The sequence below is a fragment of the Geotrypetes seraphini genome, chromosome 1, assembly GCF_902459505.1.
Source record: "Geotrypetes seraphini chromosome 1, aGeoSer1.1, whole genome shotgun sequence".
Classification (NCBI taxonomy): Eukaryota; Metazoa; Chordata; class Amphibia; order Gymnophiona; family Dermophiidae; genus Geotrypetes; species Geotrypetes seraphini.
This window is the reverse complement of record NC_047084.1, coordinates 340,351,039-340,368,954: the sequence shown is the minus strand read 5'-3', so window position 1 is coordinate 340,368,954 and position 17,916 is coordinate 340,351,039. Positions and strand designations below refer to the sequence as shown.

The 17,916-nt window shown below is 43.8% G+C and overlaps 1 protein-coding gene across 7 annotated transcripts in view; it reads right to left on the bottom strand.

The window, feature by feature from the left end:
* The window catches only part of RUFY3 (RUN and FYVE domain containing 3), a 222,601-nt gene that overhangs the window by 71,128 nt on the left and 133,557 nt on the right, over positions 1-17,916 (bottom strand). For all 7 annotated transcript variants that reach the window (XM_033960982.1, XM_033960998.1, XM_033961008.1 and 4 more), the window contains 2 exons: positions 3,859-3,924; positions 3,089-3,158 (listed from right to left, as the gene is read on the bottom strand). In XM_033960982.1, the coding sequence (XP_033816873.1) occupies positions 3,089-3,158; positions 3,859-3,924 (136 nt within the window). The remainder of the gene's footprint in view (positions 1-3,088; positions 3,159-3,858; positions 3,925-17,916) is intronic.

Here is a 17,916-nt window from a genome sequence, read left to right as displayed (position 1 = left end):
ATATTAATACAGTGGAACCCACTTAATTGCATAGCTGCCATGTAAGCTCCGCTTATGCAATTAACTGGGCTATTGACCGGAGCACATGTTGAAATGTACATATGTGCTTAGGCCTATACTGTACAGTATTGTATATTGCAGTGTATGGAAAGCCCAAAACAATATAAATGTAGAACATGATGGTCTGGATGAAATAAAATTTATTACAAAGTTAAAATCAAAAGTTTACAACGCAACCAATCAAAATACAGTAGTGAATGGTCACCATCAATAGGTCACAAAATGACCCCCGACGATCTCTGCCCCTCTTTGTCTAGCGGGGGGATGGAGTGGTGATTCCACCCCCAAGATGGTGGACGAGGAGACCCCGGAGCTGGATGGAGGAGGAGCTTCAGACAGAGACAAGCTGGAGGAGCTGGAGACCCGGCAGAAATATCTAGTCACGTTGGAAACACTACTTGCATCTATCAGGAAGGTGGATGTTGCAGTGCAGAAAATGGCTAAAGACATGGAGGTACTTGTGCTAAAGCTGATCCTTTCTCCAAGACTATAGAAACAGTAAAGCAGGAATGTATGGATAAGATCAAGACATAGACTGATTCCCTGAAAAGACTCAGTAGCTGATCAAAAAATCAAAACTCTATTCATCGTAAAATCGAGCAGATTGAGAACTTTAATAGATGTTTGAATTTGAGAGTTTTAAATTGCCCAAAGATTCAAGCTTTGTCTCCAGTAGAAGTGTTCAAGAAATTCTTAATAGAAAATTTAAATTCCATCCCCCCCCCACCCGGAAAATATTCCACCAATAAATAAAGTTTATTATCTATCGGTTACTAAGAACAAAAATCTGTCACTGGAGATATAACAGAAAAAGTACTGGGTGAAGATAACCTGCAAAATTTAACAGCAATATTAGAAGATTCCTTATCTGAAGTCAAAGAGAGAGCAACTTTGATTGTAAGTTTTGTCTTTGAGCAAGACCTAAATTGGGTAATGAAAATGTATTTCAAAAAGGGCGGAATTCCTTTTTGTGGTCAAAAACTGTAGATTTATCCTGACGTCACCAAATCCACATGAGCGGCGTTTAAATTTTCTAGCCATGAGGGAAGAAACGAAGAAGCTGGGAGCTACCTTCCTCCTGGCTTATCCTTGCACACGTGTTGTTAGGTATCTGAATTTGAAATACGTTGTCTTCCTTCCTGAACACCTTTCTGGATCTCGAGCAGTTAACCAGCACAACAGTCAGAAGCTCAAGTTAATATACCTTGAGGGAAGCCATCTAAGTCAATTTCTATATTGATTTAATTTTGTTAAAATTCTCCCTTATTTTTCTTTCTTTATTCTCCCCGTTGTGGTATTTATAGAGGTCTAAGGAAGAACCTAACCCCTCTTTAATGATGTTTCCGCTACATAACGCTTTTATTTTTATTGATTAATGGTTTTATGATTTCTGTATTTCTTAAGCAAGTAGTTCTACTTGTAAGTTTAGGAAAATTGAATAAATAAAATTTTTTTTTTAAAAAAAAAGGTCACAAAACGACCAGTCATAATAGGAAAGTACCCTGCGCAAACTCTTCATAACCACTCCTGCATGCTGGCATCAAGAAAGCATGCTTCACATTTACAAAATCTTAAAATCAAATAATTCAATGCAGGCATATTTGGAGGCATTTTCAGATCTGGATGTGCAAATGATAGTAGCAATACAGTTCTACTTTTTAAAGAATGACTTTTTTTAACATTATTTACTTCTCTCTTTATTTTGTCTTTTTTCTCTTTTTCTAACTAGTACCTCCTGATTGTCCATTTCTGGTTTAATTAGAACAGGGCAGCAATCCTGGCACCATGTGTCCTCATTCAGAACTACTTGGGGGGAGGGGGGGGGATGCTCCTTGTTTGTATTCCCTCCTAACCCTTTTCAATCCAATCAGGTTGATCAGGGGTCTTGAATCTGACCACTAGGTGTCAGCATTGCATAAGGCTAAATGACTCCTCCAGTGAGGTCTCTGCACACTGCCTCTATGGCATCTGACATCTGTAAGCAATCCGATCAGTGGCTGCAAATGAGGGCAAAGTCACGCAGGGATCTTTGTCTGTACATGGAATGTACATGCTTACAGAGCTTTAAACTTTTTTTTTTTTTTTTACTTTTTTACTTTGCCCGTAGTTTTAACCCACTTTAAACCAGCAGGTTAAAACCACGGACTCGCACTGCGGGGAAGGGCAGGAGAGTCGGGGCAGAGAGCAGGGCAGTCGGAAAGGACCTGAGCGACTGGTCCTCAGCAGTTGCTTATTTTTTTGATCGGCCAGCCCAGTCGGTGTTCATGAAATTTTTTAGTGAATCGCTGTCTTCCTACATTTGCATGCCATTCCCCCTCACTTGCATGTGTGGATCAGATCAGGCACGGATCAGGAGTAAGGTTAGTGAATTGAGTCGGGGTTGCAAAATGATCGCAAAGTAGTCGGGACACGATCGGTGTCCTTAGTGAATCTAGCCCCAAGTCCTTACTAAAACAAAATACAACTCAGTTAGGCACAAGTACCGAGGCAAACTAGTGGTCATATGTAAAGCAAACAAGCATGAAGGTTTCTCACATTTGACTCTAGTTCTCTATCTACATAGGAAGGGAGGCTTAGTTTCACCCGACATGCTTTCCTGTCTTTTTTTTTTCACTCCAGTTTTGGTTTCCAAACAACAAATCACAAAAGGAGCAATTCTAGGAGCCTCCATTTAGCACCCCAAGGATACACAGCAGGTTCCATTATAGAATACCAGCATAACCCAGTATTGATGTGTCTTACATTTATGTGCCTGCTTAAGTGTGTGTGTCTAAATGCAGCAGAGAAATGTAACTTATAGTAGTATTCCCTACCCACATCCCACCCATGTGTACTGCCCCTTTCAAGCAAGTATGAGCAGACCACTTAAGGTGCCCTGCTGACACTTACATGTATATACACTAGTATTTTAGACATTTTGCATGCACGGAGTGCATATATGCAAGTGCCTAGATAGATAAATCTATGTACACACACATACACGCATATATCTAGCACAAACGAATTAGCATCACAGATCTAGGCCTACCTCTTCAGTCAGTTTAGTGTTGGACTTTTCTAGAGCGTCCACTTTGGCTTGCAGATTGTTTACAGTAGCACTGTGCAAAGAAAAAAATAAAGCAATTCCAGTTACATCCATTTGTAACATGGAGAGATTATGAATCAAACCACCTTCTGTCATTTTAGTGCCATGGCATAACAACTGCTAAGGGCTTCACCAATCTACAATAACCCCTCAACCCTTTATTACAAAGCTAGATCACCACAAATGAAAACCTTGCCACTGCCCCCAGCTCAAAGGTAATTTCTTGTAGTGTTTGTTCCAGTCTCATTTGCTGGTGCACAATTTGCAAGACATAACAACAGATTCCACATGTTATGCCACCTAAGATTTGCTAAGTTTAAGTTTCAAGTTTATTATCAAATTTGATTAATCGCCTATTCCAAATTCTAGGCGATGTACAAATAATGAAAATTACAGAGTTGGGGGTAACAGACACAGCTAACAAAAAACTAAGTCTACTAAACATGATAAAAAACCAACTTATACAAACATATTGAAACATGAGAAGAGGATAGGAAAGAAATACAATCTGGTTATAAAGAAAACAATTAAGGTTGAATACGATAGGAAAGGGAAAGAAAAAACAAAATATTTTTGAGGAAATATTTTTAAGAGAAATATTCAACTTCCTGTAAACAGCTGAAGAGACATTCGTACAGCAAAACAACAAATGAAATGACATTCCAAAAAAGGAGAAAAGTACCTCATGTTCCACTCTATATTGCATTTGTTACCTTAGCTGCCTGTTAAGTTCTTCTACATAATTCTTCTGATCTAGAATAGCAGTAATCTGGCCATCCCTGGGGAATGAAAGAGACATGCAAGAGAGCAGATTTTAATGGATAGACAAGGGCTCTTCTCCATGCAACAAATGCCAGGTGCACATCAAGTCTTTTCTGTCAGGGAGTTCCACACTCTCTAGGTCTACTCAGCACACAGAGGGAGGAATTCTATAAATGATGTTCAAAATTCAGGCACTGGAAAAATGTGGTGCCAAGCACAATTTTCTAAAGGGCACTCAACTTTTATAGACTTGCTCTTAGCACTGATTGCTGCACCTAACTTACGCCTGCTGACACCTAATGCTAACGCTGGTGTCCAAGCGAGGTGGGCTGAGGCAGTATCCTGTAACTACATGTGCAACTGTTTGGAACACCCCTGATGTGCCCATGGCCATGCTCCCTTTTGAGTTATGCGCTAGTCAACTTAGGCCCCATGCCTTATCTTCATGGGTGCCAATTAACTTTAATAATTGGTCAGCAACCAATCACTGCTGTTAATTGATTCATTAGCCAATTACTCTGCATGCACACCTTGGGGGTGTGGCCAGGTTTTGACATGCAAATCTAGGCATCATGTATAGAATCTGAAGCATGCGAATTTTGGCCAAAATCCCTGGCACAGTAAGGCATACCTTTCCTTGCTTTTTGTTTGTTGGAGACTTTTTTTTTTTTTTTTTAAGGGTGATTTAATTTTAATTTAAAATGTGAAAATCTAGTTTAAAAAGTCACATACATAGAAAATTAACTCATCTAATTAAAACACTTTAAATCAGAATAAAAACTAAGATATATAGCATAGTACTTATTGTAACAGGTGTTATACAGGGACAGCAAGCAGATATTCTCACAGATGGGCAACGTCATCAACGGAGCCCGGTACGGATAGTGCTAAAATGTACTGCCACTTTAAGCTTTAGAAGACTTTGAGACTGCCTGCACCGCACATGTGCAAGTGCCTTCCTGCACGATGCCAGCTCGTCAGTTTTATGTCCGAGTGAAGAAGCCAACTAGGGGTGGTGGGTGGGATGTGAGAATATCTGCCTACTGTCTCCAGATAACACCTGTTACGATGAGTAACTGTGCTTTATTCTTGGACAAGCAGGCAGCATATTCTCAAAGATGGGACTCCCTAGCTTAACTAAAGGGGATGGAGGGAGAGTGTGCCTCGCAACAAAATCAGATATATTGTCCGATATGAGTTGGCGAAGAGCAAGGGAAGGAAATGAAGAGACACAACCGCCCTTAGCAAGAGTGAAAGGGAAGAAATCAACAAAGCAATGCGAATGGAGGCTATGAATGGTAGCCGACCTCATAGGGGCAGGCGAATCTGAGCAGAGGAGAGGGATAAGCCAGAAAGATGTAGGAAGAAACAGTGAGTGGATACAGGCAAGAGGCATGTTTAAGAGTGACCACACCAAAGGACTAGTTGTAACCATTCTTGTCCTAGGTTGTCACAAATGGGAAACAAAAAGGAAAGCTGCAAAGCAAAATGGAAGCGTGGTTCTCGTTAAATACGTTTCTCACTGTAATTTTACGTGCCACTCTGCTTGTTTCAAGCCATTTTCAGGTTTTATGCTCAAAGACACGTACATTGTTTTGCTCATATTTTTATCTTTGTATCCTACATCATTCGGACCCCTGAGGAAGGCGGTCTCGCTGAAACACGGACAATCATATGTGTATTACTAATTCAGACTCTTATTTGTATTTTTATTGTGATTAGCGAATAAAATAATCTTTCAGGATATCCACATCCACAGTCTATTGTTTTTATCTTTGGATTGTTTTTACTGTGGATCATTGGGTCTCCCTTTTTGTTTTTTTGTGTTGCACTTTTTCTCGTTAAATACAGTAATGTTTTAGGAAAAAACGGGAAAGAAAATATAGTGAGGAGAAAAAACTCTGTGACTATTGAAGGGAGAATGTAGAGAAGTTGGAATGAGGCCATATGTCAGCAGTAGTACCCCTGAGGCTGGTTGAGAGCTCTAGTATGTCTTGTAAAGAGAAGAGAACCAGAGCTGGAGGATTACCGAGCAGAAGTAGCACTTCTCAAAATATCTACTGGAAAGTTTCAAGTTTATTAGTGCATTTGATTGATCGCCTATTAAAATTACTAAGCGATGTACATAATCCAATAAAATTAATAAAAGGAGGCTGACATTTAACAATATTGTTACATATTATACAAACATGAGTCGGGAGGAAAAAAAATAAAGTTACAATTTAAATTATTGGTAGAAAAACAAAGGTAAAAACAAAAGGTAAGGGTTATATAAACCATAACATGATTAAGAGCATCTCCAGAAAAAATAAAAGTTTCAAGTATAAATAAGTCTCCAGAAGATATAGAAATTTCAAGTATTAAACGCATCGTTAAATAAGTAAGTCTTCAAGAATTTTTTAAATGTTGTGATGTCTTTTTCTGTTCTAATGTATTGTGGTAAGGCATTCCACCATTGAGGCCCCATCACTGTGAACATATCTGATCTTCGTGTTCCAATAATTTTTAGAGAAGGTACTGAAAGTAGATTTTGTCCTGATGAACGGAGTGGACATTGGGTATTATGTGGGGTTAAATATCTAAATAGAAATGAAGGTTCGTTTGATGCTAATGTTTTAAAAATGAGTAGTATTATTTTGAAAGAAATCCTATGACTGATTGGTAGCCAGTGGGCATCTATTAGTAAAGGTGTAACGTGGTCATACTTTCTTGCGTTATATATTAGTTTGATGGCCATATTTTGTATTAGTTGCAATCTCCTTTTTTCTTTTTGGGTAATATTGAGAAGAAGAGCGTTACAGTAATCGAGTTTTGATATTACTAAAGAATGTATAAGAATCTTGATTGAAGTTAGGCTAAGAAATTTTGCAATTGAACGAATCAGTCGTAATTTATAGAAACAGTTTTTTACTATGAGAGAGATATGTTCATGATAAATCAATTATTACTACGAGGATTTTAATTGAGGAAACTAAGTTGAGAGGGGTATTATTAAGAATAAAAGGATTTGACAGAGTTAAGCCTTTTTTCCAAGCAAATAACATTGATTTAGGTTTATTTATGTTTAGCGTTAATTTGTTTGTATTAAGCCAGTTTTGTACTATTTCCAATTTGTGATTAATGGATGTAATTGGGAGTCCCATTATCATATGATGTAGTGTTGTTTGAAACATTATTAATCCCCAAGAGTCCAATCAATGCAAATCTGAATAGATTGCTTCTCATCATGACAGGAGTTGCTATCACGAAAAACTGGAAAAAAATGGGATAGGTTAAATTATAACTTTTGATGGGAAACCTTATGTCAAGTTTATAAGTTTGAACGTATGAATTTGATACAATTGGGGCACTATAATAAATTCAAAGAAATTTGGGATCCATTAGCAAAATTTTGTGCGACTTGATTATTAGTATTTCCCTTTGATTTCTGATTTAATGTTATACACATCCAGGAAGGGTGGGTGGGAGGGAGGGGGTGGTGATATGTACTTATTTTATCATTTGATTGTAATGAGTGCTGTTTATTGTATCAATTGTTTGTTTACTTGTTGCACTTTGTATTGGCTTTTTAAAAATAATAAAGAATATTAAAAAAAAAGAATAATTCTCTACCAATAAAAATATATCACTCTGAATAGAAATCACTAATGTAATGTAATGTAATCTTAATCTGGGGAAAGCCCTGCCTCTTTAAAACTTAGCTCTGTATAATGTATATTAAAGAACAGAAACTTAGAAACATTTAAAAGCAAACTGGAAATTTTATTGTCCTTTTTTTTTTTTTTTTTTTTGAAAGCACAGGGAAAGGAATATGGCTGAAAAGCAATATTTGAGATGAATGTATGCAAAACATCTAGCCTCAGGTTCTACTGAGATACTGAGTTGGAGAACTGGGTTCAGAAACCTGAGGACCAAGCAAGAGAAATTAGACTGTTTCCTAGTTAAGCAAATACAGTAGGAAAGGTACCAAGAAGAGAGCAACCATGAACCTGGATGCGATTGGTAGAGAATTATATAAAGAAGAAACTGTACACCAAAGGAAGCTAATTCCGGAAAGACCAGATGGCTTCTAGAAGTAGGTATGAAAGGAGAAAGGGATCAGATAGTAAAGTTAAAGTCCTTATGGATGAAAAGAAAATATATGTACTTACTAGGAGTGACCTGGAATTTGAGCCTTGTACTTTTGTAACAAATTTCAGGACTTTACCTCTGAGCCAAGTTTTCCCAAGTAAAGATGATATGAAACAGAAAATCAGAGGCTCAGGAAAACTAGGATGGAAACAGGCATATGGTCCTGCGAGTTAGAATTGTTTCTTAGGACTTTGTCTAGAAGCGAGAAACTAACCCCCCTCTTCTACTAAACTGCGCTAGCAGTTTTAACGCAGGGAGCCGCACTACTCCCGACGCTCATTGAGTTCCTATAAGCGTTAGGAGCAGCGTGGGCCATCCAGTGCAGCTCTCTGCGCTAAAACCGCTAGCGTGGTTTAGTAGAAGAGGCCCTAAGTTAGGGTCACCAATGGCTAGATAGCAAAAGAATGTGAGAAACAATTGTGCAACCAGAGGTTAATAAAGAGACAATTTAGGTTATCCGAATTGGATAAAACATGATGGTATGAGGAATACAACAAAAGTAGAAGATAAAAAGATTGGCAGTGGAACAGAAAATCCACTAGACCAGTAGGAAAAGAAGAAGAAACTTGGTAAGAAAAGCATTCTGTGTGTCTTATAGAAATACAGATAGAGTAAGCAAGTGAAGACACATACTATTTGATGTATGTGATTGGATGATTCAGTGGAAGAACTAGAAAATACGTAGTGTGGTCATAAAACATAGTACACTTCTCCCTCTGTATCCGCGGTTTCCGTATCTGCAGATTCGCTGATTCGTGATTTTTCAGCCGCTGACTCCACCCTCAAAAATTACATCATCATTAAAGTACTTTTTCCTTTTACTGTACCGTACTGAACCGATAAAGCACAGTTACTTACCGTAACAGGTGTTATCCAGGGACAGCAGGCAGATATTCTTTATGCATGGGTGACGTCACCGACGGAGCCCCGGTACGGACCTTTTTAACTAGAAAGTTCTAGTTGGCCGCACCGCGCGTGCGCGAGTGCCTTCCCGCCCGACGGAGGAGTGCGTGGTCCCCAGTTAGGATAAGCCAGCTAAGAAGCCAACTCGGGGAGGAGGGAGGGACGTAAGAATATATGCCTGCTGTCCCTGGTTAACACCTGTTACGGTAAGTAACTGTGCTTTATCCCAGGACAAGCAGGCAGCATATTCTTTACGCATGGGTGACCTCCAAGCTAACAGAGAGGGAGGGGGGATGGTTGGCCATTAGGAAAATAAATTAAGTGCCCATCCCGTCTGGAGAAGGCATCCAGACAGTAGTGAGTAGTGAACGTGTGAACTGAGGACCAAGTGGCAGCCTTGCAGATTTCCTCGATGGGCGTGGAACGGAGGAAAGCCACAGAAGCAGCCATAGCTCTAACCCTGTGGGCCGTGACAGCTCCTTCCAGTGATAGACCGGCCCGAGCATAACAGAACGCAATACAGGCAGCCAGCCAGTTGGAAAGCGTCCGTTTAGAGACAGGACGACCCAGATGGTTAGGATCGAAGGTCAGAAAGAGCTGAGGGGACGAGCGGTGAGCCCTGGTACGGTCAAGGTAGTATGCAAGGGCACGCTTACAGTCCAGCGTGTGCAACGCCTGTTCCCCAGGATGAGAATGGGGCTTAGGGAAAAAGACAGGCAACACAATGGACTGGTTGAGGTGAAAAGCCGAGACCACCTTGGGAAGGAATTTAGGATGGGTACGCAGAACCACCTTGTCATGGTGAAAAACAGTGAATGGTGGATCGGCGACCAGTGCATGCAGCTCACTAACCCTCCTGGCAGAGGTGATGGCAATGAGGAAAAGCACCTTCCAGGTTAGAAGTTTGAGCGAAGTTGTGGCAAGAGGCTCAAAAGGAGGTTTCATGAGGGCTGATAAAACCACATTCAGGTCCCAGACGACAGGAGGAGGCTTCAGAGGTGGTTTGACATTGAAGAGGCCTCTCATGAAACGGGAAACCAGTGGATGAGCCGTCAGAGGTTTTCCGAGGATAGGTAGATGAAACGCCGTGATGGCACTGAGGTGGACTCTGATTGAGGTAGACTTGAGGCCAGCGTCGGATAGCGAGAGCCAATGAGGTGGGATCGTGATGATGCCGTCGAACCCAAGAGGAGAACCGGGTCCACTTCTGATGGTAACATTGGAGGGTGGTCGGTTTCCTGGAGGCGTCCAAAATGCGACGGACAGGCTGAGATAGATTTTCTGGAGAGGTCAGCCCGAGAGAAACCAAGCTGTCAGGTGGAGCGAGGACAGATTGGGATGCAGTAGAGATTGACGTTGCTGCGTAAGTAGAGTAGGAAACACAGGAAGAGGAATGGGCTCCCTGGAGCTGAGCTGAAGAAGGAGGGAGAACCAGTGTTGGCGAGGCCACCGAGGAGCGATGAGAATCATGGTGGCCCTGTCCCTGCGGAGTTTGGATAACGTCCGCAACATCAGAGGTAGTGGAGGAAAGGCATAGAGGAACCGATCCGTCCAGTCGAGCAGGAATGCATCTGGGGTCAGATGATGAGGAGAGAAGAGTCTGGAACAGAACTGGGGCAGCTGATGGTTGTGAGGTGCTGCAAAGAGGTCCACCTGCGGAGTGCCCCAGCGAGCAAAGATGGAGTGGAGTGTTGAAGGGTCCAGAGTCCACTCGTGAGGTTGAAGGATGCGGCTGAGATTGTCGGCCAGGGAGTTCTGTTCGCCCTGGATATAGACAGCCTTGAGGAAGAGGTTGCGGGCCGTGGCCCAGGTCCAGATGCGGAGGGCCTCCTGACAGAGGAGGCGAGATCCGGTGCCGCCTTGCTTGTTTATGTAGTACATGGCGACTTGATTGTCTGTGCACAGGAGAAGAACCTGAGGGCAGAGAAGGTGCTGGAAGGCCTTGAGAGCATAGAACATGGCTCTGAGTTCCAGGAAATTGATGTGATGTTGACGCTCCTGGGGGGTCCAGAGTCCCTGGGTGCGTAGATCTCCGAGGTGAGCTCCCCACGCATAGGGGGAGGCATCCGTGGTAATGATCATGGAGTGAGGGGGCAGATGAAAGAGTAGACCCCTGGAAAGATTTGAGGAGCTCAACCACCATTGAAGAGATCGCTGAAGAGACGATGTCACAGATATGGGATGAGAAAGAAGATCCGTGGTCTGTGACCATTGGTTGGCAAGAGTCCATTGGGGTGTCCTGAGGTGGAGTCGTGCCAGGGGAAGCACATGTACTGTCGAGGCCATGTGGCCCAGAAGGACCATCATCTGTCGGGCAGGAATGGAGTGATGAAGGAGCACCTGACGACAGAGGTGGAGCAGGTTCCGTTGACGATCGGAGGGGAGAAACGCCCTCATTAGTGTGGTGTCGAGAACTGCTCCAATGAACTGAAGTCGCTGCGTAGGAAGTAGATGCGACTTGGGGTAGTTGATCTCGAACCCCAGGAGATGGAGGAGAGAGATGGTGTGATGAGTGGCTTGAAGCACAAGTGGTGATGTAGGTACTTTCACCAACCAATCGTCCAAGTAGGGGAACACCTGGAGGTTGTGAGAACTGAGGAAGGCCGCCACCACAATAAGGCACTTGGTGAACACCCTGGGCGATGAAGCAAGGCCAAAAGGAAGCACTTTGTACTGATAGTGACGGTGCTGTATCTGAAACCGCAGGTAGCGACGTGAAGTCGGATTGATTGGGATGTGAGTGTAGGCCTCTTTGAGGTCCAGGGAACATAGCCAGTCGTGTTGAGAGAGAAGAGGGTACAGCGTGGCAAGGGAGAGCATTCTGAACTTCTCCTTGACCAGACACTTGTTGAGGTCCCTGAGATCGAGGATGGGACGAAGGTCTCCTGTCTTCTTGGGAACCAGGAAGTAGCGGGAGTAGAAACCCTGACCCCTTTGGGCCAGAGGCACTTCTTCGATGGCATTGAGGAGAAGGAGGGATTGGACCTCCCTCAGGAGGAGGGGGGTTTGGGAGGAGTGAGAAGCAGACTGTCTGGTGGAAGAGTCTGGAAGTTGAGAGAGTAGCCGTGGCAAATGATGTTGAGGACCCACTGGTCCGATGTGATGACCTCCCAACGGCTGAGAAAGATGTGGAGACGGCCTCCGATTGGTTGAGGAAGAGGCAATGAAGGCGGGAGACTGGCTATACCCTGGAGAGAAGAGTCAAAAGGGCTGAGAGGGCTTGGAAGGTGGAAGAGGCTTGGCAGGTTGGTTGGATTGAGACCGAGCCTGGGTGTGGTGTTGCTGACGGGGACGCCTAGGTTGTTGTGAAGGCGGATTGAGCGGCCTGGCTGAGAACCTGCGTTGGTATGAGGACTGTGGCCGGTAAGGTCGAGCAGGTGGAGCTTTTTTCTTGGGATTAACCAGGGTGTCCCATCTGGTCTCATGGGCCGAGAGTTTCTGGGTGGTTGAATCCAGAGACTCCCCAAAAAGTTCATCCCCAAGACAGGGAGCGTTGGCTAGACGGTCCTGGTGGTTGATGTCCAAATCAGATACTCTTAGCCAAGCCAGGCGGCGCATGGCAACAGCAATGGCAGAGGCACGAGAGGTCAGCTCAAAAGAATCGTAGATAGAGCGTACCATAAATTTCCTCAGTTGAAGGAGACTGGAAATTTGTTGCTGGAAAAATGGAACCTTTCTCTCTGGAATATATTTTTGAAGGGCGGACAGCTGTTGGACCAGGTGTTTCATGTAAAATGAAAAGTGGAAGGTGTAATTGTTCGCCCTGTTGGCCAGCATGGCATTCTGGTAGAGCCTTTTGCCAAACTTGTCCATAGTTTTGCCCTCTCTGCCAGGAGGGGTGGAGGCATAAACACTGGCGCCCTGAGTCTTCTTCAAGGTGGACTCAACAAGGAGAGAGTCATGGGGCAATTGAGGTTTGTCAAACCCCGGGATAGGGATAACCCGGTAAAGGCTATCTAACTTACGGGGGGCCCCGGGGACTGTGAGGGGATTCTCCCAGTTTTTATAAAAGGTTTCCCGTAGTATGTCATGCACGGGTAACTTGAGGAACTCCTTAGGTGGTTGTTCAAAATCCAAGGCCTCCAGAAAGGCTTGGGATTTTTTGGAGTCCGACTCTAGAGGGAGCGATAAAGCCGCTGACATCTCCCTGAGGAACTTGGAGAATGAGGATTGCTCAGGTTTGGAAATGGTATCAGGCACTGAGGGTTCCTCGTCCGATGAGGAGACATCCTCCTCGGTACCAGGAAGGGATTCTTCCCATAAGTCCGGGTCCCGGACCTCCGGTTGTACATGCCGAGAAACCGGGGTGGAAGGCTCGGTATGGTGGGTCTTAGATAGAGACTTGCCCGAGCGTACCGAAACGGTACCGGGAGAGGACGATCGGTGTCGGTCCCGGTCCCGGGAAGAACGGTGCCCTGCCCGGTCCCGAGGTAGATCTGTAGTGGTATGTGAGGGAACTACAGGATGGGCACGGAGCTGTTCAGCCGAGAGAATCGGCATGGAGGTATTAAGTGGCATCGATGGGGTGGATACCGGTTGTTCGGTGCGGGGCTCGGGCTGGTCTGGTACCGGAAGGAGCGGTGCCAGGATAGTGGGTAACAGGTGCTGGAGTTGATGCTGCAGCTGTTCCTGTAATTGCTTCTGGAGGATGGCCGCGATGCGGTCATCCAGGGGTGGCACCGGAACCGCTTTCTTTTGTTTCGGTTCCATAGGTGCCGCTCCACGCCCCGGCGATGAGGAGGCCGATGACGAGGCACTCACCGATATCGGGGCGGAGCGTTTCCGGGGTCGGCGTGAAGCCGGTAAAGACGGTGCCGCCACTGTGGCTGGGGGGCGCTCGAGGGAAGAGGAAGGCTTCTTAGCCGGCTTACCTGGCGCCAGCGGCGCCGATGTTGGATCGGGCGGCGTCGAAGTGGTGGGAGTCGATTTTGATGGTACCGCCGCCGACGCCATGGATTCCATCGCAGACCCGGTGCCGAATAGGATGTTCTGCTGGATCTGGCGATTTTTAAGTGTTCGTTTTTTAAGAGTGGCACAGCGGGTGCAGGAGTCCGCCCGATGCTCAGGACCCAAACACTGCAAGCACCAATTGTGTGGGTCAGTGAGGGAGATCGGGCGTGCACACCGCTGGCACTTCTTAAACCCTGGCTGCGGGGGCATGAATGGAAATACGGCCTCCGCAAAATCAAACCCGGAGGCCTGTATAGTGGCAACAGGCCCCGCCGGGGCTGGTTCGAAAAAGAAAGTAAAATTTTTTTTTTTTTTGCAAATGAAAAGAAAAAAGGAACCCGAAGGTAAGAAAGTAAAATAACAGGAAAATTCGCGAGCGGGAAGGCAAAAGGGAAGATTTCAACGGTCGTTGAAAAAACACGCGTCTTCTTCGCTCCGCGGAAACGAAGAAACTGGGGACCACGCACTCCTCCGTCGGGCGGGAAGGCACTCGCGCACGCGCGGTGCGGCCAACTAGAACTTTCTAGTTAAAAAGGTCCGTACCGGGGCTCTGTCGGTGACGTCACCCATGCGTAAAGAATATGCTGCCTGCTTGTCCTGGGATAAAAAAGTTTATAAGCAGTGATTTTCAGAGTTAATGGTAAGCAATAAACTTTCTCCCACAAATTCGCTGCTTCCATGCTTCCCAGTGTGCAGAAAAAAACGCTGCTTTCCAGCATCCATAGAGAGAAAGGCTTCTTCCAAGCATGCCTGCCCTGAAATTGCTGCTTGTCTGCCTGCCCTGAAATCGCTGTAGAAAAGTTATTCGCGGTTCCAATAATAAAAACGGAACGAACAACCACGAACAACATTAAAAAAGTTATTCGCGCCTATGGTCTGCCCGCATCCCCCGCGAATACGAAGGGAGAAGTGTACTACATAAACCAGAATCCAAAAGAGAAGTCACTGGAACTTTGAGTAAGCTGTAAAGACCCTCTTCAACTAAAATTCCAACAGCAATCAACCCCCATCGCCCCCTTAAATTCCCCCTTCCTCCTGCACTCACTTCTCCATTCCTAACCTATACTTGTTGCTGTATAGTCTTTGTACTGTACACCACTGTGAATGTTTGCTTGTAACCCATTCTGAGCTACTGGGAGGACGGGATAGAAATCGAATTAAATAAATAAATAAATAAGAGGAGCATAGTATTTATTGCGCATATGGTAGGTCCTAATGTATGAAGGAGGTCGTACAGATATAATGATAGTAAACAATGGAACTTGAGTCTAATGAGTAAAAATAACTCATTACAGGGGTAGAAGGCTCGAGCTGCTGTTAAGGCAATTGGGTACAAGATGCCATTTGGTTTGTTTTTCTTTACTCCATAGAGAGTACCAAAAAAACGCAAATACCAGGTATATTTCAAGGGGTTGAGCGGGATATAAAAGTATTACCGCTCTGGAATTAGAGTTTATATATGAGGAGATGAGAATTTTAATAGAGGAACACCTCAATCCAAAACTTTGATATCAGCAATACTGGATAGGTAATACAGTGCCCTCGATAAGAAGTGCTTGTATCCATAAATGGATAGGCAGAGGCCTGTAAAAGATGTAGCAAATATAAAGCTAGACATAAATGAAAACAGGTTAGCCTGAAAAGAAAGAAGATCAACAATAATAAGATGTTTATGTGGCCTCCTCCTCCCCTACAGCCACTCCCAGTTCTCCAAGTTCTTTAGAATAAAGAAATGGTTGGAGTAGAAGTCTGAGCTTGAAGTGGAAGGAATGTATATAATTTTTTTTTTTTTAGTTCAACAGGTGGTCCATAGGGTGAAATAGTCTGAAGGAAGCATGGAAACCCTCAAGAAAGCAAGTCAATGCCTTCTGGGTCTAATTGACAAGGTTATCAGCATTGATGGTACAGTGGTAGACGTTCTGTGGCTGAAGAATCTGCTTGGTTCTGGGAAGAACGTGGGTGAACTTGCCCATGGCAAGGGAAAAACATGTTGAATGTATAAAATAAACTAAACCTTAAGTTTGTATACTGCATCCTCTCCATAATTATAGAGCTCTGCATGGTTTACAAGAGCTTAATGTAAAGAAGGAACAGCATAATGGGGTTGGAGGGTGAATATAGGGGGGAAGAGAGCATTACATTTTTGTAAATAGCCTAGTTTTCAGATGCTTTCGGAATAGTTGGAAGGAGCCTAGATTCTGTAGTGGGGGCAGTAAAGTTATTCCAAAGCTCAGTGATTCTGTAGAAGAGAGATTTCCCTAATTTTCCCGCATAGAGGATACCTTTTAGCGAGGATAGTTTAAGTTTATGGGTGGATCTGGTGGTATCAGGACTCAAGGAATTCCAAAATAGTGGAATTAGGGGAGGGAGGATGCCGTGTATGATCTTAAAAGCTAGGCAGGTACATTTAAAATGGAAATTACTGGAAGCCAGTGAAGTTTGGACAGAAGTGGGGAAACATGATAAAATTTGCTTTTTAAGAAGATCAGCTTGGCTGCAGTGTTCTGAATCAGCTGGAGTCTTTGAAGACTTTTTTTGGTTAGACTTAAATAGATGGAGTTACAGTAGTATAGTCTGGAGAGGATGATAGATTGTACAAGGACGGCAAAGTGTTGTTGGTGGAAGCAGGATCTCACTTTCCTCAACATGTGGAGGCTAAAAAAGCATGACTTAACCAAGGAGTTAAGATGGTCGTTGAAGGAAAGAGAAGAGTCAATAATGATGCCTAGAACTTTGCTTGAGAACTCAAGCTGCAGTGTGGCGCCAGAAGGCAGTGAAATGAGGATGAGTAGCTGTTATCTCTACCTACTCCTTCTTATTGTACTCTCCTAACCTGTTAACTTCAATGATATTTTCCTGTATATTGACCTTCTTACTATACATTCCTGTATTCCCTTATATGACCTTCCTATTGTACATTCTTGTATATTCCTGTTGTATATGACCTTCTCATTGTACATTCCTACCTGTTAACTTCAATGACTTCACTGTTTGTAACTTAGATTAATTGATGTGAACCGCCTAGAACTCCCTGGGTATGGCGGTATACAAAATAAAGTTGTTATTATTATTATAATTTTGGGCCGAGCCAGAGTAGTTTCGTTTTGGACTCATTCAGTTTCATTTGTACTGTGAGGGATTAGGATTGGAGTTTCGTTATGTTCTCAGAGAGGTTGGTGAGGTTCGAGTCTGTCTCGAGAAGGACAAGGATGTCATCAGCATATGTGTAGAGTGTTTCAAGGGAGGATAGATGGAAGAGTTTCAGGGAAGACATATAGATGTTGAAGAGAATAGGGGATAGAGGTGATCCCTGAGGGACTCTGCAAATCGGTTTCCAATGAGAGGACGTGGTGCCATTTGTGTTAACAGTGTAGGAGCAGGATCGTAAGAATACAATCATAAGAATGTATGTGGAGCCATGTAAGTTTCACAAGGCAATCATGAACATTAAAGTCAAGGTCATAGGTAGACGAGGAGATGGATCAGATGGATGTCTGAGGAATCCAAAAGAAAAGAATTTAGACTCGGGGGAGAGCTCATATTGAGTAGTATGCACCCCCTCATCTCCCTCCCTGTGGAAGTGTGTGCTGTTCTCCAGGGTGCTCGGAAACACCATGGCATTGTCCCTGGCCATGGAGACATTCTGGAGTGTAGAACAACAGAAGTAAAGGTGAACCAATTTTAAAGGTTCTACCAGGGCTGTGGAGTCGGAGTCGGAGGAAATTTCGGGTACCTGGAGTCGGAGTCGGAACATTTATCTACCGACTCCATTTTTGAACTTGGCATACCAATCACGAACGATTCTTTCAGCTATAGCATCCACTATATACACAGCACAAATGTTGCTAGCAGCTTCTGCGGCCTTAGAACCTTGATTAAAAGCAAAAAGAAGGTGGTGTCGAAAATGCTCATTTCTCTCAACTTGACATTCCATTTTAACGATCTGAAAATTAACCAGTGCTGTGGAGTCAGAGGAAATTTCGGGTACCTGGAGTCGGAGTCTGAAGTACAAAAAACTGAGGAGT